At 36.7% G+C, this 25,326-nt stretch overlaps 1 protein-coding gene across 1 annotated transcript in view; it reads right to left on the reverse strand.

Moving 5' to 3' along the window:
- Positions 1–25,326, reverse strand: part of LOC145671651 (putative ATP-dependent RNA helicase TDRD12) — a gene marked incomplete in the record, with an annotated part of 196,777 nt that overhangs the window by 119,461 nt on the left and 51,990 nt on the right. Inside the window, 3 exon segments of the mRNA XM_081740852.1 lie at positions 2,919–3,017; positions 6,777–6,925; positions 8,720–8,931. Coding sequence (XP_081596978.1) covers positions 2,919–3,017; positions 6,777–6,925; positions 8,720–8,931 — 460 coding nt within the window.

Consider the following 25,326-nt stretch of genomic DNA (forward strand, 5'->3'; position numbering starts at 1 on the left):
AGTCTCGGTGCAGAATAATGAGATATTAAACTAAGAAACAACAAGGCTGTCCTGAATATATATCTTACTTGTTGCTTCTCATTGGGTTAGCAATCTCATTTTCACCTGCTAGCTCCTAGATATTTATATTTATATATATATATATATATATATATATATATATATATATATATATATATATATATATATATATATATATATATATATATATACACACACACACACACACACACACACACACACACACACACACACACACACACACACACACACACACACACACACACACACACACACACACACACACACACACACACACACACACACACACACACACACACACACACACACACACACACACACACACACACACACAGAACGTCCTAACTTCAGTAGGAATCCGTATGTTTTGGCACTACTTCTATATCTTTCCTGACACCGACCTTTCCTAAATCGGTATAGTTTTGCTCCACTCCGCTTACTACGATTAAAGTAATTCAGTTCCACTCACTACATTTTATTTATGATGTTGGTTGGGGAATTACCACGAAATTTGTGTATTGTCTCTATCACTCTTTTTCTACTTTCTACGCTTCTTAATCTCATATCTTCTTAAAATGGAATAAAATTAAATCTAAATTATATTTCTTGCATGATGTAGCACCCAGTCATATTTCCGCTTTATGACACATTGTGGTCTGGAGGGAGGCCCCTAATGCCCCTTCCCCCGTGGTTGCGGGCCTAAGCACGGTAATACATTCTTCTAGCATGATTAACTTCGGTTTGTAATACGCATTTAAGAATTTTATATACCATTAAATGGCTTGAAAGTCACTTACATGAGGATTATGTAAATTGGATGGTTTCTCTAGAGCAAGTCCACGAAAACGTGAATCTACTCTGATAACATGCAGAATACATAGTAAATTTACTTAAAGTAGTTAGGTTTATCCAATATAAAGACTACTCAGATTTGTATACTTGCATTACCTGTCAGTGATATTGATGGTTCAAAATTATAATAAAATTAAAACTTGACGGAGACAATCATAAAAATAAACATAAATAAGTTTATTCCGAAAAATATGAAAAAAGTACTCTACTTAGTATTCTTCAACTGACCACAGAGATTCAAGTCGAGAGGTTGTACGGACCAGGGAAACTGTTGAAGTTCATCTTAATGTTCTTTATAACTCAACAGATCAAGCCGTGTATATTGGCGCATGATAATGGAACAGTGTGTAAGTGTTAGGGAATATCTGTATGATAGGATTCATCTAAATACATAATCACTAGAAGTAATTCGTCCTTTAAGAATAATGACAGAACCAAGAGAATATAATGAAATTGTAGCCTAAACCAGCACATAGCAGCCACATTTAACAGCACTAAGTAAGAAGTCTGGTGCATACACTTCTTTTGGATCCGTCAAACATAAACCCAACCTGTGTTAAAAACATGGAAATCGACGACCCTGAAACATTAATACTTCTTTCCTATTATTGGATGTCCATCTCTTATTTTGTCGGTACCATCTTTCAAACGCTGCCATGTTGTTGGTGACACTGATTAAAGATTTCGGATCGTCTTGAAATTTTTATTTTTCCAGGGAAAATCAGCAAAAGACATTCACGCAAAAATGTGTCAGTGTCCTTTCTACATCATCAAAGCCCGGATAGCTGTTTCAAGACTACCCATTTTACCACTGAAGATTAGCTCCGCAGTGGACGCCCTTCAGCCTCATGCCACCCAGCAACATACCGATTCTCGAATATACGCAAACATCAGCCAAATAGCAGCCCAGATACCGAACAATCAGGGAGTGAGTTGGATTCATTTCGAGCAGTATAATGGATATGTACAAACTTTCAGCAAAGTGGGTGCCAAAATATCTGAACAATGATCAAAGAAGGGAACGAGCTAAAGCATCTAAGACAATTTTGGTACGCTCTGAGGCTAGTGCTTCGAATTTTTTTGGCTCGAGTAATGACTGATGCTAGAACTTAGCTTCATATTTGTGATCCCGAGACCAAGGATCAGTCAATAGTAGGGCGCTATTCCTGGTCTCCGCGGCTCAAAAACCAGCAAAGGTCATGATGGCTTATATTGACATTAGGTATTCTGTTCGTGATACCAAAAAAGGACCAGTGCTCTCTCTGTGTTGATTACCACCAAGGCAAAGACGAAGTTAAGGCACAGCTGCGAGAAAAATGTTGGTGAGAAGTCATACGCCTTATTAGTTTGTTCTTTTACTATTAATTTCACAAATATGTTTAATTAATTAATGAAAGGAATAAGACTTTTGGTTCTATCGTTTGTTTACAATTTTTTATAACTTACTCATATCAAAGATGAATACAGCAACTTAGATGTACATAAATGGACAAATTTACAGTTTTCCAACTTCAATTTGGCATTATTCTTAGATCTTAAGAACTATACACACTGACGTAACTCATTCTTAAAACAAATATATATATATATATATATATATATATATATATATATATATTGCAAAGACGTATCTCAAAAAACATATTTTTTATGGCTTAATATTACAATATTATATAATTTGAACATGTGGTATTAACTTTGTACTTTTGGCTACACTGTGCCAAAAATTGGTAAATATTTGGTGGTAAACACGAGCGTAGCAGGAAAGTAAAATAGATGCAAAATTTAAAATCGCTCTCCTGAAAAATGAGAAAAATTGAGATACGACACTTTGCGAACAAAGAAACGACATGATAGTTAATGGTATATATACCGAATACTTATTATCAAAATATTATTTGAATTTTTACTTTCTTTCTCTCTCTCTTTATATGATGCACTTAAACTTTTACCGAAGACGACATTCAAAAATTGTATTAGAGTAGTATGGGAATAAATAATACTAATGATCAACTGTTACTTACTTCTGATGGTCTCTCTGGAACTGACTTTCGTAGGTTATTCAGCACAGCACGTGTTTTTAATTGATGAGCCTTTCGTCTTTTATATTCGGGAAGTGCATCCTAAAAGAATATGATTAATTAGCTTTATAAGATTTAATATGCATCACTAGTACCTTCCGGTAACTTGAAACATAATATAGTAAACATAGTTTGTCAGGTCTTATTCCGAGTTGAAAACAAATACTTATTGTAGATACAGGTATTTCACAACAACTAATATCATTCTCTATCCCTCTCATTGATGTAAGGTGATTAACTAAATACACTCAAGCTGCTAATGGCGTTGATACTAGGTTCATACCGATTGCCTCGATTTATTGCATATTTTTAGGCCTCATCAGATGTAATGATCTATTTATGCACATGGGTGTTTTCAAAATTCTGGTAGTTTCTAACTAGCAGCAGAATGTTAAATATATATAGGGTGGATCTTTTATCTTTATATGCCCTTGTAATTTTTAAACTAATAAAAAAAAAAAATTTGTACGATACAAAAATTGGGAAGAGGACATTAGACCGTATTCATAAAGTTGAAGGATATCTTTCCACGTATAAGGTTGGAGTAAAAGGTTGTGCTTTAGAATATAAGGTAGAGGTATAAGCATATCCTTTTTCCCATATTCATAATGATGACCTTATACTTGCAAGGATATCCTTGACTGTTTAAAATAATGATGTCAAAACAATTGAGCATCTAGATATACAAATAGCTTGCTTACTTAAAAAATACTACGAAAACAACTGAAAAGATACAGCATAAAGAATCTTCCTTACAAACTATAGTAACTGATGAAAATAAATTGTTTGTGAAGTTATAGTGTAAGGTGTATAAATTGCTTGTGAATAAATTTACTACACGTAAAGTTAAACTTCATGTGTACGTGCGATTAGTTATACCTTACTAATCATTACACTCAAGTTCCTTCTTATTTCTTGTTCTTGACGACGAAGAGTAAGTTCATCATGATCACCGAGTTGATGATGATTTTCATGATCTTCTGGTACTTCCTCATCTGGTTCAAAATCCGAATTGCCTAAAGCTTTTGCAATATTATGGAGCACAAAACACGCAATAATTATTTTTGGAACATTTTCCAACTTTGTACAGCAAACTTGCTGTAAGATCGGAAATCGAGGTTTCACTTGGCCAAAACATCGTTCGATTATTATTCTCTCCGTTTTTTCAAAAGTTTGTTTTATTTCAGTTCAGCACCAGGAGCAGGATTTGTAAACGGAGTCATGAGACATGGTTACATCCCATCCATTATCACCAAGTAGTACAACATTCTCTTTGTTTTTTAATAGTAACCTAACCTGTGAATTTTTCCATATTCTTGAATCATGCACTAATCCAGGCCAGCTAACATCAACACTCATGAACAATTCTGTGGCGTCACAAGTTGCTTGTACATTCAAACTAGGTTTACTTTTCCGGTTTATGTACTCATCTTCATGGAATTTTGGTTTCAGTATTCCTATGTTGTGGGTACGGTCAAGTACACCAATTGCTGTGGGAAACCTAAATTTGCTTTGCCATAACTCTTTAGCCTGCATTATTTCACTGTTGGTAGAAGGGAACTTTATCCATTCATGTGCTTACGCAATGATGTTGTCAACCACTGCATTTACAGTCCGAGATACCGTAGCCTGACTAACATTAAGCTCCTCTTCCATTCCTTTTTGATTGCTGGGATCAGCGTGATAGCGTAAACATATTTTCATTTTATGTACGGAGGACAGCACACCTTCCCGAGTTTCTGGAGTTGCTACAATCTGTCTGTAAGTCTCAGTAGTTGTCTTTTTCAAAACGTTGTAATTGTTTAAAATCACAAAAAGTATAGGTAATCGGGCTTGTAATGTTTAACATCCCTTAGGTGAACAACATCCGCCATCACACTCCAAAACATTTAACTGCAACTGTGAGTTTGCTACTGACCACACTCATAATTTTCGAAGGATATATATATATATTTTTTTTTAAACTAAAGTAAAAGATAGAGGTTATGAATACCCTTTTACTTCGATGTGAAGTACAAGGATCAATCTAAGAAGATATGCTTATACTCTAAAAGTAAAAGGTTGTTCTTGAATCTTTATTAATACAGATTGAAGGATTTCCTTCATAGTTTACACGTATAAGCTTATCCTTCTTTTTATGAATACGAGTTATTGTTTAGCGCACTCTGTAATACCACCAGATTAACAGTGTTGTCAACTCAACATAAAGCTGAATTTTTTTTCAAGTGGTACCACGTCAGTTGATTATATATTTCAAATTTATAACTTCTTAAACTTACAATATTGCATTCAATGCTGCAAACTAAGGATGCTACAGTACCATAAATGTCGAAAGTTTGATGGCCTCTATAGCGGTAATAACTCAAATAACAGACGTTGCAATGTATATCTAAAGTACTTCAGTATCTAATACGATGATCATAATATGACCAACTTCGAATGGATACGAACAAAACTACAAAGGAATGAATTTTTTTTTTTTTTTTTTCGAAAAGCATTCATTTCGAAAAATGGCTTAGATGAGTACATCATCCAATTTCATAAATTGTTTGCAAATAGATGTGTGAAGATCACAATACTGTTTACAGCAATCTGACATCTCAAACCGTTTCGGAGATATTAGAACTGTTAAAGTTTGAAATGCATGCTTGTTAACAACACACGTGCACTACGCAAATTTCAGTTAGCTGATGTTAAGTTAACAAAGACAGTTACCGCTCTCCATTGTTCAAGGATACAGTCGGCCTTTGGTATCTCCATACACAAGAGTAAATCTTCACACGGAAAAATTGATAGGCCTAAACTTCATACTTCGTATTGGGCGCAGAGATCTGTTTCATAAGTTTTCTCACTTTCTGAGCTATTGGTTACATTCGGCAGAACAACGAATTTGGACACTCGTTCTCTTGAATGCACCTTTTCATAATATTTTCGAATTAAACATTAAATGTGTGAGAATAGTATTCACTTTATTCAAAGCCAAATAATACAAAAACGGTTAAAAAGTTATTTTACTAAGTTTATAAATCTTTCGCTAGTCGGTGCGAACAGATTGCTTTAAGTAGTATCGTATTTTGATCTAATTAATATGAGTAATAGGTCGTCAAGATTGGAAAATATACATTCCAATGTAAAGTATATGGAATACTCCTGTAGTAGTACTGGGATAAAACTCCAAAGCAGACTCTAAACAGTTCTCGCTCAATTCAAAATGTTATCAGAAGTAGATTTACCAGAAAGTGAATTTCAAGTTGGAGTCGGCCAATATAATGGCTGTAATTTAGTCTGTATGTGAACGTGAGTCTCCAATTATTGTTGCAACATACCAGAAAACAAACAGGATCTTGCCCAAAAAAATCTAGCAAATATGGACTGGCCAACTCTATGGCCAGTAACTTAACACGATCTAAAATACTTTTATAAAACAGAAATTCAGTTCCATCTTAGAACTTAGCTGACTTAAAAAGGGAGATAGAATGACTCACCGGTAGAGTGCTCACTTTTGGGTGAGAAGCTCCTGATTCCTACGCCAAATTGGCTCACAAAACACAGTCTAAGTCAGTTTTCTTGAAATAATTCAGTTTCCTCCTACTATATTCATTAATCATCATTAGTAGGAATTCACTATTAGTCTCCTCCTTTACCCTAAATAATATATCCACTGGATCTTAAAGGTTAGTTTCACTTAATTTCAGTTGGCGTAGCTCTTACTAACGTAATTATCAAAATTTAACAATAAGCAGTTAATTAGCAAGAGTTTTATATAACAGTAAATAAAAATTAGATTTAAAAGAAACTTACTCCGATGTAGCGATGATGAATCTTCTTTTCTGAAATGGGAGCATCAGGTGATAGCGGTTTAGTGTATTTCATGGCGCTGGCTTCCCGATCTTCAATTGGCCGGTAGTACGCTTCTACAGGTGTATCTGAGAATGGATCACTATCTAATGCTACAAGAGAAAACGATAACCATATACAGTATATTGCAAGAGAATTATTTTATATTACACTCTAAATAAAGCAACATCAATGAAGGACCTAACTTCTTGATACTTACACCGTCTTATATAATATTAACTGACGTGTTCAAGTGAATATTTGTCTACAGCGTAAGTCCTCAGTTTTTCTTCTGTCTATTCTATATTATATATATTTATATTTGCGTAACTTCAAAGTACACAAAAGAACTACTAATTCTACTCCGTTCTACTGGACTCACCCAACTTCTTAAGATACGTTTGCCTTTAGACAAACTAAAAACTGATATTAAGGAACCCTTTTAATCAGGGTTGGCTGGTTTAAACCAGCTGATTAAAAAAAAAAAAAAAAAAAAAAAACTGGTTTAACCCCCCCCAAAAAAAAAAAACGAAAAATGCTTTAAATCGTGTGAACTTCATGGTGACGTTTCCACAAATTAAATCATCTGCGTTAGTTTTATCTCCTTTCCACCTTTTAATTAAGGTGTCCCATGTTCAATTCTCGGTCGATCCATAACCCTTCTTTCATGTGCAAACCAAGTAGCGGTTTGGATGTCACTTTAAAGCGAAAGTCTTCTTTATAACCTCGGTATTACATAAAGATGTTATGCCTAAACTTACGAAACGAAGCCAAATTGCATGTTTTTGCTTGCCTGAATTCTTGTTGCTTTATAAAGAAGTAAAAGTTGCTTAAATATATTGAAAGACGTTGGCAAAATTTATCGACTGCGTACGTAGCTTCCAACATTAGCTTGGATTGGAATTCGTTTTAATTTTATTGAATGATATCTACATACTAAATTTGGAATTTAATACCTCAGTTTTAGTGTACTGATTATGATACGTTGACCTTAGATTTTACATGTAAAGCAATAACAGGATTTGCTTTGCATTTAAAGTAATAACAGGATTTTCCCAATGGCTAACGCAGGAGTTTCCCGATTTATATGTAATTCTGTATAATGGTTTCACTTGTGCAACTATTTATCTTTTTGTCCTGAAATGACTCTTGACAATTATATTAACATGTAAAGATCAGTACAACGTATCTTTATCAGGAGTCCTTCGTGAGTAAGCCGGGAAGCTGTTTGGATCCCGCTTTAAGCGTATGAGACCCCTTCCAGAATAACCCTGTCGTTGCATAATAACAGCAAGGCGAAACAAACTTATTTCTGTCCATATGTAATATAAATACATAGAGCAAATTATTTAAACCACAAAAACCTAGTTTAAACAAACAAACAAACAAATAAAAAAAAAGGTTTAAACCGAAAAAAACGAGTTTTTTGTTTTTGTTTTTTTTCAATAAAAACCATGGTTTTTGCCAACCCTGCCCTTAATTGATATTGACAGAATACTAAAACTTCCTTAGCTTGATTGTAGTCTGGAAATGCCACATTACAACAATGAACGAATGAAGCAGACAGTGCAATATGAACATGTGAAAATAAATAAATAACCTTATCTACGAAGCCAGTTAAAGTTTGTGCCGATTAAAAGACGAAGAATTTGAGAAGAAAAGTCCTACATATCATAGTACGGGGAAGTGAACTTAAGTTGTTAAAAACCTACAACTCATTCCACGACAATAATAAAAACAAATAAATCAGCACATTAATAATGAAAATTTCATTTCATGAATATTGCGTAGAAGTCTGATAATCTATTATATACCGGTACTCAGGATTTAAGAGAATTTCAAAAAGTGCCGCCCATTTTAATTGTCGCGGGGAAAAAATAAGCTCGCTACTTTGTAAAAATACTCACTTTCTTGGTATCTTTTTTCATCCAACACACCAAATTTCTGTTTAACAAGCTCTTCATGTAAAACGATTACTTCTCGATTTACAAATTGAAAATATAGCAATCCATACTTCACGTCTCCTCGCGAATGTTTACTCCAGAAGTGCACACTGCTGGCCTCCTTTAGCAACTTCTTAACGTGTTTACGAGAATAAGGTGTCCATTCTGAAACAATCCTGTAACGACAAATTTCATGTTACATACATAATATAATCTCAAGTTCATTAGTAACTAATCGTACAGCGATATCGTCTAGTGATTATCTACAACAGTGCAGTTCAACCTTTGCTCTTAATCTTTTTCAATCTTCAAAATTGTTTTATATTATTTTAAATTTTACGCGGCCTTACAATATTGGGGAAGAGGATATCTAGTTGGGTAACTGTCTCGATAACACAAGCCTAGTTTTTCGATGTTTACCACTGATTAACATTAAGATTCTTAAAAAATCAAACAGAGTATTAAATGATCAATTGAAACAACGCGGAAAGTGCTACAGGTACAAAATATGTATTGTATTGTATTTATTTCTTTTGTATGAACTTACAAGTAGGGGCCTATGAGGAATGTCCTCCAGTAAGTATAACTTGCGTCATATGTACAAAAAATTTACATGAGTAAAACAAAGTAAAATTACCTTGTCATGATATTTACGTACTCCTCAATCGTATAACAAGAATTTTCTAATAGAAATGATTTTAACTTTTGTCTAAACCTTTTCATATTTTCTTCATACTTTATATCAATAGGCAACATGTTGAACAACTTAACACCACCATAACTTACACTTTTTTGATACATTGCTGAGCGGTGATTACACAAATGAAAATCATTCTTATTTCGCATATTATTGTGGTAGTTTAGGGAAAGAGATAACAGTTAACGAATTGAGACTGAGGGTAGAGAGAGAGAAAAAAAAAGAACATTAAGTACTTTGCATGAATCAGAATATATATATATACAGAAATAATAATATATGATAGACGTTAGATGTTAAATGACAAAGTAAAAAAACATACATGGTGTTAAATTTGTTGTCTCTTTTTAAAAATCTTAAATTAAAGTGGTTCAGGTATACTGAGCGTTAGACTAAATAATCTATCTTTTAGGTACAGGTAAAATGTGAGTATTCTACGTATTATCCCATCAATTTTCCTAAAGACATGACTAAAATTAAGTGTTATATAAAACCACACTTTCAGAATATGTACTACGTATTTTCATAATAGGAAACACAGTGGCTAATCTCTTATGCGAGTAGTAGTTCTTGGTTTGATCCCAGGCCAAGCGAGTTTTCAATAGACATCATGTACTTTCTTTTGTTGAGGTTCTTTCATTTTTTCCAATTATCACTCCATCACTTCTTTCTTACCATTCACTTGCATTATCATAGTCTCTTTTAAACTGTGGAGTGTATTCGTAGCTTACATTTCTAGTAAGAGCAAAACTGGTTTTTGGTTAGAATTTAATGCCCCTTTCAATACTAAGGCTATATAAGACCAGGCCCCGCACTTTATTGTCAGATCGGAAACCCATGAGCTCCACCTGGAAATGAATCCGGTCTCCCACGCGTATGATAATTCATTATTCTTGATGATTCAAGTACATACCATCTTCTTATTAGTGATTCTGAAAATCAATTTGGGTGTCATATCATGTTATACAAAAAATAAAATAAAATAAATAAATAAAAACAATCACCAAAATTAGAAAATCTAGGACAATGCGACGAGTAGTTTCTGATATGAACTAAAAAGTTCTACAAAAACAAAATGAACCAAAAGGATCAACTTTCCGTGGGAGATCATTTCACTTCGCTTTAGTTCATGGCTACATGACTGCTGGGTATTAAATTTTACGCTGTTTTTTTCAAATTATGAAAATTATGTTTTAGAATATAAGAGAATTATGTGGGCCTTATGCAGGCATAAGTTTTGACGTAACTAGGAACATTTACTTTTGCGTTTCTTCCCTACACGGAGTTTCAATTATATTTTACATTTTCTAGCGTTACAGCCGACAATAGGCCATGGCCAGCCTGACGGTTTAGTTGGGTGTCGCTTCACGCATGATAATTTCAATTTTTCTGAAGGACTTACAATACACAGGAGGTGAAAGCAGTGCTGCGAAAATTATAACTCAAGTTGAGCTCTGGGGCCGCGGTGGCTCAGTGGTAGAGCGTTCACCTCTGGTGTATGGGGTCCTTAGTTCGATCCTACCTCGCATCAAGTGAACTTTGTGGTGGACAAACACTGTGTGTGGGTTTCCTCGAGGTTCTCCTGTTTCCTTCCACTTTTTTCATTCCACAATTTCATTCATTTCTCATCATCACCGTCTCCTTTAGCCTAACCGGCATAACCATGGAACGTAAAACACAGAAGATTTCATTTCATTTTAAGTTGAGCTCGATCGGAGCTATAGTCCTGGAAATTATTCCTTTACGATCTTAGAACACCGAAAATTCTGTGCCCCCCAAATGAAAATAAAACTCGAAATACAGTAAGATTTTTTTAAAAATAAATACAGACGTGCTTATTTAGTTTTTAAGACGAACATTTAACATACAATTCATATAGCAGCATTTTACACATTCTATTATGGTATTATAGCATATAATACTTCATTTTATTCACAGCTCAACATAATTCAATTAAACGGCTGTTCCATCTGATTCTGTTGTGCTTCTTATTTCCTTTTCTACTCTCACTGAAATGCTATTTTCCAAACCAGTCATTTTTTGACGCTTTCGTAGACTTTCACTTAATGAATTATAGCTCAAAACTACAGGGTGGCGCGTATTGTATCTACCAACTTCAAATGAAAATACAAAGGTGTGTTATGCAAGTTTTAATGCAAAACTGTTATGGAATATAAGTATATGGACTGGCAATTTGTACACTGTACAACACTTGTCGAAGGAGCTCACTAAACTTTAAAAATAACGTCCTGTAAATGTCCGCCTTTTTCCTGGATGCACTGCTGCAGGCGACGTGGGAAGGCATTCATCACACGCATTAACGTATCCTGTGGAATGGAACTTATCACATGACGAATGGCAGTCTTCAGTTCGTCAATTGTCTTCACGCGATTGGCAAAGACCCTTTCCTTAACATATCCCCAGAGGAAGTAATCAGGAGCTGTTAAATCTGGGGAACGGGATGGCCATGAGACATCGCCAAATCGGGATATCACGCGGTTTGGAAATGTTTCTCTGAGTATAGACATACTTTGGCGTGCCGTGTGTGCCGTAGCACCGTCTTGCTGGAAATAAACGTTATTGATCACACCCCTTTCCTGCAATTCCGGAATGAGAAACGTCTGTAACATATGGCAGTAGCGGTCGGAATTTACAGTTGTTGCATGTCCGGCGTCATCCTCAAAAAAATAGGGACCAATAATGCCACACATTCCAACTGCACACCATACCACAACTTTTGGGCTACCTTGAGGCTTTTCATGTAATGAACGAGGATTCTCCTGAGACCAATACCGGAAGTTTTGCTTATTAACATACCCAGTCAGGTGGAAGATTGCTTCATCGGACATCAAAAGTTGTTGGAGGAACAGTGGATCTCGGTTAATCAACTCAAGAATGTTCTGGCAGTTATTGAGTCTGTTTTCCTTATCAATGGCTCTCAACTCTTGTACCACCTGCAGTTTATACGGATGGAACTTCAAATCACCCAGCAAACGACCCAATGAACGTCGTGTCAAATGTAATGTTCGTGCATGTTGCCGTGCTGAACGTTTGGGACTGCGTTCCATCGCTACGCGCACTCGTTCCAAGTTTACATTTGTTCGAACACTTCGTCCACGACCTGGTGATTTCCGGTTCACAACACTACCTGTGGCCCGCCACTGTCTCACCCATCTCAGAATACTGTGTCTCTCGGGTATAGCAACATGGCGATCATCACTGTTTCGTCGCAGTGCCCGCTGAGCCTCACTGACAGAACCGGTTCGGATAAAGGCTTCCACCGCCGCAATTCGCGTCTGCACAGACCACCGCTCCATGGTAAACTAATTGCCAGAGGCCCTGCTATTCAGTGCCGTAAGCATGCGCAGCATTCGTACGCGCATTTGATCAGGGTTGCCAACTGCAACTGGTAGATACAATACGCGCCACCCTGTATTTACTCGATTGATATAGTTACGACCTTTTTAAGGCTAACGAAAGGGAAATTATGGGGAAAAACGTAGAGGTGAAAATCCACTAAAAAATCCCTACCCGAATTTTAAAATTTTTTGGTTAGCATCAGCTTTGCCACATGGGTCCAAGTCACCTCAAAAAAGTCTTTGGTATGTCGACAACGCACAGTGAAAGCGTGAAGTCGTTGGTTGTTATACAAAGAACTGAATGAAAAAATTCTCACACATGTACACACGAAATTTTGATACTTTTTCCACCTCAAAAGCAAAAATCAAAAGTTATACAGGTAAAACAGCTTCCCTAATTATCATATTGAAACTTTTTATGGTGAATCGTGTAAGCAAAAGAGGAGGCATTCAAATACTGGTACGTTTGTTTCAATGTAGCCAACAAGAGGAAATTATAGTAATAAATGGGATTTTTCGACTTTTCCTCAAAAAAATCGAATTAAAATTTTTATAGCTGGAAACACTGCTACCAGACGCAAACCATCAAAAAATAATTTTTGGTACAAAACTTATATCCTAGAAACCCTGTCGATATCTAACAAATTTAGCATATAATTTAAAAAAATAGATTACGATAAACAGAAAAGTAAAGAAAATCAAGGTTTAGAACCCAAATTCGACTTTTTCGTGCGCCCCTCATTACCCAATTGTAACGATCTGTGCTTGCTTTTGTTCAGTAAGGACTGATGTTTGGCGTAAGTTGACTTGCGTTCGTACGTAGATACAAATTTATAAAGATAAATTTCGAAAATTTTGTTTTTTATCAAAAAATAGGAAAATAATTTCCCTAGTTGGCAACACTGTGTTCGAATTTGTCTAAAAAAAAAAAATAGGTATCCGTATCAGGTATATTCCTGGCTAGTTACAAGTAGATATCTAAAACGAAGGAAGGTATACTGAGAAAAACTTTAAAAAATTAAAATTGAAAATTTTCGATTTTTTGACTTTGGGCTCAGATTTGAGAGGGGAAACTCGACACTCAGAAAAAATGATCAGGATAAACTTTGGTCCAACCATATTTGGCATCTTAATTAGAAAAAAATCTTCCTGATATCTTAATTAGGGTTCACACAACAGATTAAATAAGTGGCCATCCTGTATGGGCCGTTTTCAAGGTCGGTCTCGTAAGGGTTAATGCAGAAGTTAGGCTGGCGTGACGGGTCACATTTGATCCTCTAAAAGCTAGGCCCCTAAGAATTATCTGGGTTCCCATGTCTGTTTTGCTATAGGCCTGGTTCGTGATATGATCTAAATTTATTGTCTATGCTCACAGTTGTAACATTTTATTTCAATTCAAACTACTTTGGCCTACTACCAAGCTCATAACTACTTTTATTAACCCACCGAAACCCTTGCTGTGAATAATGAATTCAGCTATATACACTAAGAGTCCTGTCATATCATCAACCGCATACAACAATTAACGTACACATTTTATATGATGATTCAACTGTTACACAAATCAGTTCTATATTTTAGTTACACAAATCAAGTTACACAAATTAGTTCTCTACTTATTTTATTTGTATTAGAAAATTACACTATACCTGTTACGTAGAACTTTACACTAATTAGAATCTAAAAACCCAATGAACAACAGATTAGTCCCATCCTATTTGATAGAATTGTCATTATGCGTGGGAACACTAGATCATTCTGTAGCAGACGCTGTTACCTTCCCACAGTCGAACATACTTTCCTTCACAAGCTTAGTGTCTATTCATTCTTTATTTTAAAAAGTATATGGATATTAAATTTATTCTAAAACTTGTCCATTATACGCAACTTAACTCACCACTACGTTTCTACCACTCTATTCTAATGAAAGATCAGACTGCAACAATGGAAGTCGCCTTCTGCTCTGTACCTTGCGCTCAGTCACGTGATCACAGTCAACAGGATGAGCAATTTTTAGATTCATCCAATCCCAACCACAGAATGGCATTATACGTACAATAAACATTCATCACGTTTGACTCATTTCTTTGTTGTGTATTTTCCTAGACTATTTAGCTCGTAAACAAAACCACGAGCACAGCAACTAACCCAATTTTAAGTGATCTACAGTGCTTTACTCTAAAACTTCGTAATGCAAATAATATCGCTACAGTCGCAAAATTTGACGTTATTCCATTTTTCAACACGAATTATAGACAGCTTTTTAAAAAGCCATTTTATAACATGTCTACCTACAGCTGGGGCGCAATGGATCAGTAGTGAAGTGTTCACCTATGGTAGGGGCAGGCCCGTAGCCAGGGAGGTGCTAGAGGGGGCACTGCCCCCAAATTATTTTTTGCCCCCTCTAAAAAATAACGCTGAAGAGAATTTTCAAACTGACTCAAAAACCAGTGAAATTCTTTATATTTTTATTTACTAAATTAAATTCAACTTTGCGCATTCTACTCATTTCTGTGTAAAATTGTATGCTTGATAGATGCAAACATCTTTCACTGCCTTTACCCATTTGAAGAATTTCAAACCGTACCCTATTACTGCAACTTTGACAAGCATACCAGGCCACTTCCGAACAGGCCCGTATCCAAGGGGGGTCTAGAGGGGCCGCCCCCCCCCTAAATTTTTGCTGTCTCCCCTAAAATTTTCACGGTAGTATTGAAAATGAACTATAACATGGTGATGAACTATAATATGGTTGGATCGCCTCCCCTAAATTCAGCCCCCCCCCATATTTTTGGGCTGGCTACCGGCCTGCTTCCAAACAACAGTATCACAGTCCACAACGTTAGTTGCGAATATAAACTGTAGTGTCTCGCTTATTTTGAAAGGCAGAAAATTGAATGCAAAGTTGAATGGCACTGATTTTTCGTTAGTGCTTGTCCTGGGGGTGAAGGTAGCGTGTACTTGCTCCTATCATTGTTTTGGCTCTAGTCTGCACTAATGAAGCACTAACGTTAGGGTTGTACACTAAGAAGCAATAACGATCCACTAACGAATAGTACTATTTTTTCGTTAGTGCCTGAAGTGGGAGAGCAGCGTGACCTGTCCCAAACATTTTTTATTTGTAGCACCTACACTAATAAAGAACTAAGTTAGGGGTTGCTTCACTAAGAAGCACTAACGATTGCACTAGGAGAGATTAGTGCTTTTGAATTTGGCGGGAACTGACTTAATGAGATATTCCCTATGTACTTCTTATGGGAGTTTCGTGACATGTAATTGGTCATATCTACACTAATAGTGAAGCACTAACAAAACTTAGTATTTTCTAGAAGCACTAAAGATGTACTAAAACGAATGACACTAATTTTTCGTAAGTGCTTGAAGTGGGGGCCAGCGTGTGCCACTATTTTGACTCTAGAGAATACACTAACGAAGCACTAATGTTAGAGAATGGCGCACTAAGAACTATCGATGCACTAACGAATGACACTAATTTTTCGTTAGTGCTTGAAGTGGGGCAGCGTGAACTTGGCCCCCAAAGGTTTTTTTTACTTGTAGCACCTACACTAAGGAAGCACTAACGTTAGGGGTTGGTGCACTAAGAAGCAGTAATGATTGCACTACAAGAGATTATTAATGCTTTTGAATTTGGCAGAAATTTGACGCAATGAAAAATTTTCTAAGTATAGATTATGGATGTTTTGTGACATGTAATTAGCCATATCTACACTATAGTATAGCACTACCGGAACTATTAGTATTTTAGGAGCACTAACGAATGGTACTAATTTTTTGATAGTGCTTGAAGTGGGAACAGCCTGTACCATTGTTTTGGCTCTAGACCCTACACTAAGTAGCACTGACCAATGGCACTAATTTTTCGTTAGTCTTTGAAGTGGGGGCAGTGTGAACTTGGTCCTTAAAGGGTTTTTTACTTGTAGCACCCACATTAATAAAGCACTAACGTTAAGGGTTGGTGCACTAACGATTGCACTAGAAGAGATCGTTAGTGCTTTTGAATTTGGCGGGAATTTGACGCAATGAAAAATTTCCCATGTATTTCTTATAGGAGTTTCGTGACATGTAATTGGCTAATAGTGAAGCACTAACGAAACTATTAGTATTTCCTAGAAGCACTAACAAACGACTAATTTTTTCGTTAGTGCTTGAAGTGAGGACCAGCGTGAACTTGGCTTCAAAGGTTTTTCACTTGTAGCACCTACACTAATAAAGCACTCACGTTGGGAGTTGGTGGACTAAGAAGCACTAACGATTGAGACCATGCCCGCCAACTACGTGGGTGCTCCGGGGCTCCAGCACCCACAGAAATAATCTTGTGGGTGTGGCGCATCCACAAGTTTATATATATATATATATATATATATATATATATATATATATATATATATATAAACAAAAGAAAATACATATTTCTCGCTTGCAATTATCAAAAAATAGTAAGCAATTAAAATATTGGTTAAGGTTAAAATTTCTAACCTTACATTACAATAACTTGTCCTTAATCTTGGATCCTGGTTTGAACCCGTTTCTCTTGCTTTTAAGTCGATCGTGTTACCGACTGAGCTAGGTCAGTTCCAACTTATCCTTATAGTACCGGTATATTTTACTTTATCACAGCACAGCCCTTTATGACAGTATTCATAAAAGATTTAACTAAAAGGGAATCAATCAAAAAATATAGAGATTCCCCTGAAAACATATAAAACGTCCTGACATTGATATGCGCCCACATAAATTTTGGAAAGTTGGCGCCGTTGATTGAGACTAATTTTATCGTTAGTGCGTCACGTGGAGATGGACCAAGTTCACGACTGTATTTTGTTCTAATATTTAAAAAATGAACACTTCAATTTTAATTATTAATATGAAACAAAGTGCCTCGCAAAGAGCTTGTATTAAACACGCAAAAATGAAACAAAAATTTGCGGTTTTGATTATACATAATTACATAATAATATTCTTTTTAAGTTTTTCTATTACTAAATGCAACTGCTTTGGACTCAGTATTTTTTTCTCATCACTTTTAGGCATTAAAAAAAAAAAGCTACAGTAAAAGCTTACGAGAAATTAATAATTTGTAAACAGTACTACACAATAGTCCTTATCACTGGTCTAGTGAATAAGAGCGCGTGTGTTTGAACATGATTCCGGAAATGAAAATGAAATGAAATCTCTGAGTTTTACGTCCCACGGTTATGCCGGTTAGGCTAAAGGAGACGGTGATGATGAGGAATGAAATGGTGGAATAAAGAAAGTGGAAGGAAACGGAAGAACCCCGAGAAAACCCACGCACACGGTGTTTGTCCACCACAAAGTTCACTTGGCGGAGGCTGGGATCGAACCCGGGACCCCAAGCACTGAGCCACCGCGGCCCGAACATGATTCCGGGTTTGATACCCGTGGCATTACTGAAATTCGAGAGCAATGTGGTAGTTCGTATTCCATTTAAAACTGTAAGCTTCGCGTTTTTTATAGCCTCGGTGCTGGAAAAAGGACCCTAAATTAAAAAAAAAAAAAAAAGTTGGCCTGCTACAAAATGAAAATGTGAAACAAAATAGTGTTTATTATGTAGAGATAAACATAAATCAGTTTTAATGAACATACAACTGACCCAAAAGTAGGCATACAGTCCCGTACTGATCTGTAATGACTTTCTGTGTCATTTACTTATTGTTATCCGTAAGAATATATACTTAGTTTCTTACTTATCAATTTTATTTTCACTTATACCTTAAGCTCGGAACAAACCAATAACCAAAGCAAATAAATTCATTTATCTTAATAAATTAACATTTCATACTTGATCGACGTTGGTCTGTATACCTGTTTTTGGGCCACCCTGTATAATATATAAAGGTAACCAAGAAAGTTCTGTCGCTTTTTCACCCATCACATTCGAACACCGACATGTTACCTAAGACGTACCTGGAAGATCAAAACTGGAAGGTCCCCATCAGCATCGACCACCTTCTGTCAACGTTCTGGAAGGCAATGCATTCCATCGCGATAGAACTTGGTGGGCCGTGGAGCGAAGAAGGTATCAAGCAGGGGTGGACTGGCCATAATCAAGTACCGGCCCCATGGCCGCTGCGCCCTCCTCACATCAGTGCCTTTGCGCCCTCCTGGGGAGGGGCTACGACCCGTCTTAGCCTCAGAAAGGTGCACAGTTTCCTCTCTGAACACAATTAAAAAAAAAAAAAAGCTACATAATTATTTTATAAATTTGCTAGCCTTTGGCCAGCTAGGGCTCCACCCCAGACACCGGTATTTGCTCGGCCTGCGGCCAGGGGCGTCATTTAGGGAGGGCAGGAGGGGGCAATTGCCCCCCCCAAGAGTTTGAGGAATACATATACTTTAGTCGATTGTCTAATAATATACTAGTACAAAACGTGAAATTCTTATGTCGGTGGTGCTCTTGCCCCCCCCCCAAGCAAAGTCTGAAATGACGCCCCTGCCTGCGGCCTCGCTCTTTCTGTTTTTGCCTTTGGAAATCATTATAACGATCTTAGGGACCCTGAAATTTATAGATTTGACTCTAATATCGATCATTTTGGATGATTTTTATATATCAACCCTACCACCCCCACTGCTCCGCCCCCAGATCCAGTCTTTACTCGGCCTACGGCCTTGCCCTTTGGCCGAGTTTGGATGTTTATATATCTTTCTTTGAGCTTCTCCAGGAAATTCAGATATTTTTGAAAGAATCCCAGAAACGACTTGAGGTGTACTTGGAACAAAACCCAAGCATCCGTCTTGAGGCTATTGGGATAACTCTATGGAGAAGTAAAAGCAACGCTGCTGTAAAAATATTTGGACACTTTCATTACTGGGCATCCGACTCAAAGGATGCCAGACCAAGAAAATCAAAACCAGTATATGTGGAACTCGTAGCAGCTTTAAGTGTGATTGGCAACTCGCAAGAATTCAATTCCAAAGTCAGACATGATGCAATGTCTCTCATTCAAAAGTTGTGCTCCTTTGAGACTGTCATTGTGGCTATGTTTTTATTGATTTTTCAGCATACCACACCTTTATCAGACTACTTGCAAACAGAAAACTTAGACTATGTCCAAGCATGGCGCCTGATATTCTCAACACAAAATAAGTTGAAAGAAGCTAGGGACCAGTTTGACAAAGTCTACAAAGCAGCCGAACACTTTGCAACAGAAATGTCAAATAGTATTGAAGGACTCATTACAGATGTTCCTAGTCTAGAACAAGTTATTATGGAAACAGAATTGCCTGAGGTGAGATGTAGAAAAAGAAAGAAAATGGCAGGGGAATCAGCTTCTGATGAAGAATTGAAGACAGTAAATACGGATTTGAAGTAACAGTTTTCAACTGTGTTCTAGACCAAATTTCTAACAGCATGCAGGAACGATTTGCTGAAAATCAAAGCTTATACTTAGATTTAGAATGTTTTGATCCTAAGAAGTTCAAGAGTTTAAGTCTGGCTTCGTTGTCACTGAAAAGAATCACTGAATTAATTTCTGATTGTGAAGAGGGAAAACTTAAAGAAGAGCTTTTTTCGTTTTCATCAATGAGGGAAGAGTTTTCAAAATCCCCTTATGAGAACCAAGAAAAGAATCAAGAAGCTGTTGAGGTTCGTACGATTGAAGATTTGATTGAAGAGGACAAGTTTTCTGAATATTTCATGGAGAATGAGGAGGAATATTTGGGGCCAACTGACGATATTGTAGATTTAAGGTCTATAAAATGTGATGGAATGAAGTGCAATTCTTGCTTTAAGTGCGCCTTCGATGTGATTCTGCAGTACAATATGTACTCAAGACTCTACACAGAATTATTCAAAGTTTATAAGTATCTTCTTACAATACAATACCGGCAACACAAGTGTCCTGTAAGCGAGCATTTTCGAAGCTCAAAAAAACAAGACTCCGTTCAAGACTTACAGATGAACATCTGGAATCATTGTTCTTGATGAACTCAGAAAGAGACATTCTGACCAAAATAGACAACAATCTTATTATTGACAAAATGTGTGAGAAAAGCAAGGAGATGCGAAGGCTCCTTCAAGCATAAAGCAGTGACTTTACTTTCATTTTCCAGTTTTGTTTTTGAATTTCTTTTTTCACTAGGTAGGTATATAATTCTAAATTTACTTTTGTTAATTTGTAGTAAATGTTTCATGTATACTTTTAATCAACGGTTTTAAAAATAGATGAAAAATAAGTCAATGTTATGATGATCATAGCTTTAAAAGGACGGAAGTATGAAAAATAGCATAAGCCCCAAACTTAACTCAAATCTTCAGTTATAATTAGGCTGTTAACATATGTAGCCGAAGAAATTAAACAACTGGTGTGATTTTTGTAGTCTCAGTTAAAGTGTGCAGATTTATATAGGCCTAATATATTTAGTACTCAAAGTCTCTTTGTTTGTTTACAAAAATATTGAATTTGTATAATTCTATCGTGATTAACTGCAATATCTACTTAATCTTTTGTTGTATTTCATGTACTAATTTTCCGGGGGAAGCCCCCCGGGACTTCCTGTTATTAGGAGGGGTTATTAGGGAGGCTTTCGCTCGTATGGACAGCGCCCTCCCAGAGTATGTGACCGCGCCCTTTTTACATATCCAGTCCACCTCTGGTATCAAGTGCACCTCTATTAGTGATTTGAACTGGTGTCCTCTAAGGTGTTTATTCAAGAAACGGCATAAGAGATAATCGGACGGTGTAATGTCCGGAGACTATGACGGATGCAATAGTATTTCCCATCCACGGCGTAGAATGGTGTCCCGGATCATCCTAGCCACGAGGGGCTTAGCGTTGTCCTGTAACAGGAGGATCCCTTTGCGATTCAGAAGTGCTGGCTCCAGTTTTGAATTTTTCTTAAACATAGCTCAATTGCTGACAGTACACAGTTGCATTGATGCTCTGACCAGCTGGTAGCAGTTCCCGATGCACAATGCCGCGAGCAGTCCACCGAACACACAGGAAGACCTTCTTCTGGTGCAGTGTTGTTTTGGCTGTTCTGAAACCGGTTCATGGGATGCTAACCAATGATGACAGCGCCGCAGAGTTTCATACAGCACCTACTTCTCATTACATGCCAACACCCTGTCTAGAAATGGCTCCTTCCTCAGACGAGACAGAAAAAAAAAAAAAAAATGTCTTCTCGCATTGCTTTCTGAGCCGGAGTCAAATTATGTGGGACCCATCAACTCAACTTGTAGCGCTTCCCAAGTTGATGGAGGAACTGCCGAATGATTTCTCCACTCACACTGAATCGTAGTCCCAGTTCCTCATGTGTCTGGCCACTATTCGCCTCAATTACTGTCTGAAGATCTTCATTTTGTACATGTGTTAGTCTTCCGGCACGTGGTGCTTCGAGTGTTTCGTCACCGTCCTTAAACTTGTTAAACTGCCGTGCACTGTCCGCGTAGTCACGACACTCTCACCAAAGGCCTGGCATATCTACCGCCCCGCTGCAGCGGCATTTGATCCCAATTGGACTCGTACAGCATACACGCCCTTATGACGCTCTGTGGAGGTCTCATGTTCACTCTGTCCTTACGCAAGTTCACGATGTAACTGAACTGCCACAGTAGATAGAATGTTGGATATACCCACACCCAGGGGTAAAAGTGGGTCTGAAAAGGTAGGGGGACGGTAGGTAGCAGCATGACGCCACGATGTCCCCCTACCTATCTTCGCCCATTGTAATTTTTTTTGGAACGGGGGACGCCGTACATATTTGTTCGAGGTCGTCGTGCCTCCGCGTTCTCCCTCACTTTTACCCCTGCCCACATCAACAACTGACCTTCGCCTTATCTCTATTCGTATTCAACTCACGGTGTGAAGGCCAATCCAACCCAGACCACTACAAAAAGCGACAGAACTTTTTTGGTTACCTTTACACAATAAAAGTAAACTGGAGTGTTTAGCTGTGACAAAAAATATATGTCAAAATATTATGTTTATAATACAGTGACTCGAAAACGTATTCGTACAGTTATTATTTTTCAATTGTCAACGTCTGTTTACGATTGTTTGACAAGTAAATTAAGTAAGGATAATTACGTCATATAACTATGTATTTACGTCCACACTATCTTGCACCATTAGTTTACCAGTTGCGCTCACTATTGAGTGTAGTTTGGAGGTTCTACGTCTTACTCCCGTCGAGAAAGTATTCGTACATCGTCATGGGCGCCCGAAGAAGGACAGATAAGGAGTTGCATTCCCTAGCTCACGAAAATGTATTAAATTTCTTAAGATGTTCTTAATACAAATAAAAAATACCAAATTAATACAATCAACTAGGGAGATGAGCCTCGCTAGAAAATTTTCTTCCCCGGCGGGAGCTCATGTGATTCGGATTCCACGTTAATCAGTAGGTCCACGTCTCATATAGCCTCGCTGCTAAAAGGAATGCTAAACTAAAATCAACTCAACTCAAAATTTTTTTCGGGCGCCCATATACACCGTAGTTTTGTTCGTACTAAAGATACCTGCCAAGCACTGATAGTATGATTCCTTTTCCATTGGTACTTGAGGAGGTTGCTGATAGAAGTACCAATCTACAGTGACTCGAAAAAGTATTCGTATAATCGCAGGTTTCGTATAATTTCAATGGTACTAATCATATCAAAGATGTAGAGTGGGCGATAAAATTACGTGCATTAGTGTATACATCTATGAATATATGAACGAAATGACTTTCAAATAAAAGCTATTTTTCTCTGTAACAAAATAAATAAATAATAATAATAAAATAAATAAATAAAAATAATTCTAAAATTGTATGTGGAAAAAGTATTCGTACAGCTGACATATTCAAGAAAATAATAGTAATAATAACACTAGTTTTCAATTGATTAGTACTTTGTAGGTTTCCTTTTAGCAGCTATAATTGAAGTCTTTTGTAAATGGGAACGACTGATCACTCTATTTTTAGATGAAATATTGTCACATTCTTCCAATAAAGTATTCTTGAGAACTGCTTTGTTAGAAATAGCCTGTATCTTATTTTTTGGTTAAAAAAAAAACTTCCTGTAAATATTATATTGGATTGATATCTGGTCACTCCGTGGGTGATGTGAACTTGTTTGGGTACATTATTAGTACCCACATCCTAGTATTATGTGGCGTGTTTTGGATTTTTATAGTGCAAAAATAAGAAGTCATTATTGGGACCCATTTTTGCAGTTGTGTGAAGAAGATTGCTATGTATTTTAAAGTATTGATATAGTTCCTTTAGTTCATCGTTCTTTCTACAATACTCAAATTCCCGACACCAACAGCACTCAAAGACCGCAGTATGTTTCACTACGAGTTTTGGGATCGATCTCTCTTCTCTTCATTCTTCGTATAGTTTTTATTCCATTTGACCCAAACAAGTTGTACTTAACTTTCGTCGATGAAAATAACTTTGTTTCAAATGTTAAAGAACTTGTTTACGCCCTTCAGAGCGAATTCTGGCACTTCTTGCGATTACTGTTAAATTCTCCACGTTATGTTTCTTCAGATATGGCAATTATAGCATGCTTTTTTCAACACATTTGTCAATGTAGCAAATGATACCTTTACTCGTAGTCTCTGCAGCTCATTTGCAATCTGAGGAGCATTTATCTTTGGATTAATTTTGGTAGAATTCACTATTATGTTCTTGTATCTATTTGATAGTTCTTCTAGGCGATAATTCCTACGTACGTTTTTAATTCACTTCATAACTTTGAATCTATCTAATATCAACTGCACTATTGAGGGAAGTCGTTCCATGATTTGATATATTTTAGACATCGATTTAGTTTGTGAACCCTTATGATAATTTTTCTGTCATCCTCCGTTGTTTCTTTTCCTTCCCGCCCTATCTTAACTTTTACTAAATATTTGTGGTGAACAGAGACCGAGAAATAGGTTGGTACTTCTGTCAGCAACCTTCTCAACCATCAATGAAAGAATCACACTAACAGTGTTTGGCAGGTATCTTTACTACGAACGAAACTACGGTGTGCGAATACTTTTTCGACGAGAGTATGAAACCAGCAAACTACACTGAACACTGAATAGGTTGTGCAACTGGTGAACTAATGGTGCAAGATAGAATGGGCGTAAATGCATAGGGTTTATATCATATCATCTCAACTTGCAATCGTAAACAGGCGTTAATTCTTAAAATAGTAATTGTACGATTACTTTTTCGAGTCAGTATTTCTCGGCCTACGTTAACCACAAACATTTAGTAAATGGTAAGATGAAGCACAAAGGGAAAGAAACAACGGAGGATGAAAGGAAAACTACTATCAGGGTTCACAATTACACTAGATCGGTGTTAAAAATATCTAAAATCATGGAACGACTTCCTTCAATGGTACAGTTCGTATTAGATTCAGCGTTACAAAGTCAATTACAAAAACGAACATAGGAGTGGTCGCTCAGTACTATCAAATAGATACCAGAACATAATAGTGCATAGTGCATACTATCAAAATTAATCCAAAGGTGCCTTTCAGATTGCAAATGAGC

The sequence above is a fragment of the Thermobia domestica genome, chromosome 2 (genome assembly GCF_964235325.1).
Source record: "Thermobia domestica chromosome 2, izTheDome1.hap1.1, whole genome shotgun sequence".
Lineage (NCBI taxonomy): Eukaryota > Metazoa > Arthropoda > Insecta > Zygentoma > Lepismatidae > Thermobia > Thermobia domestica.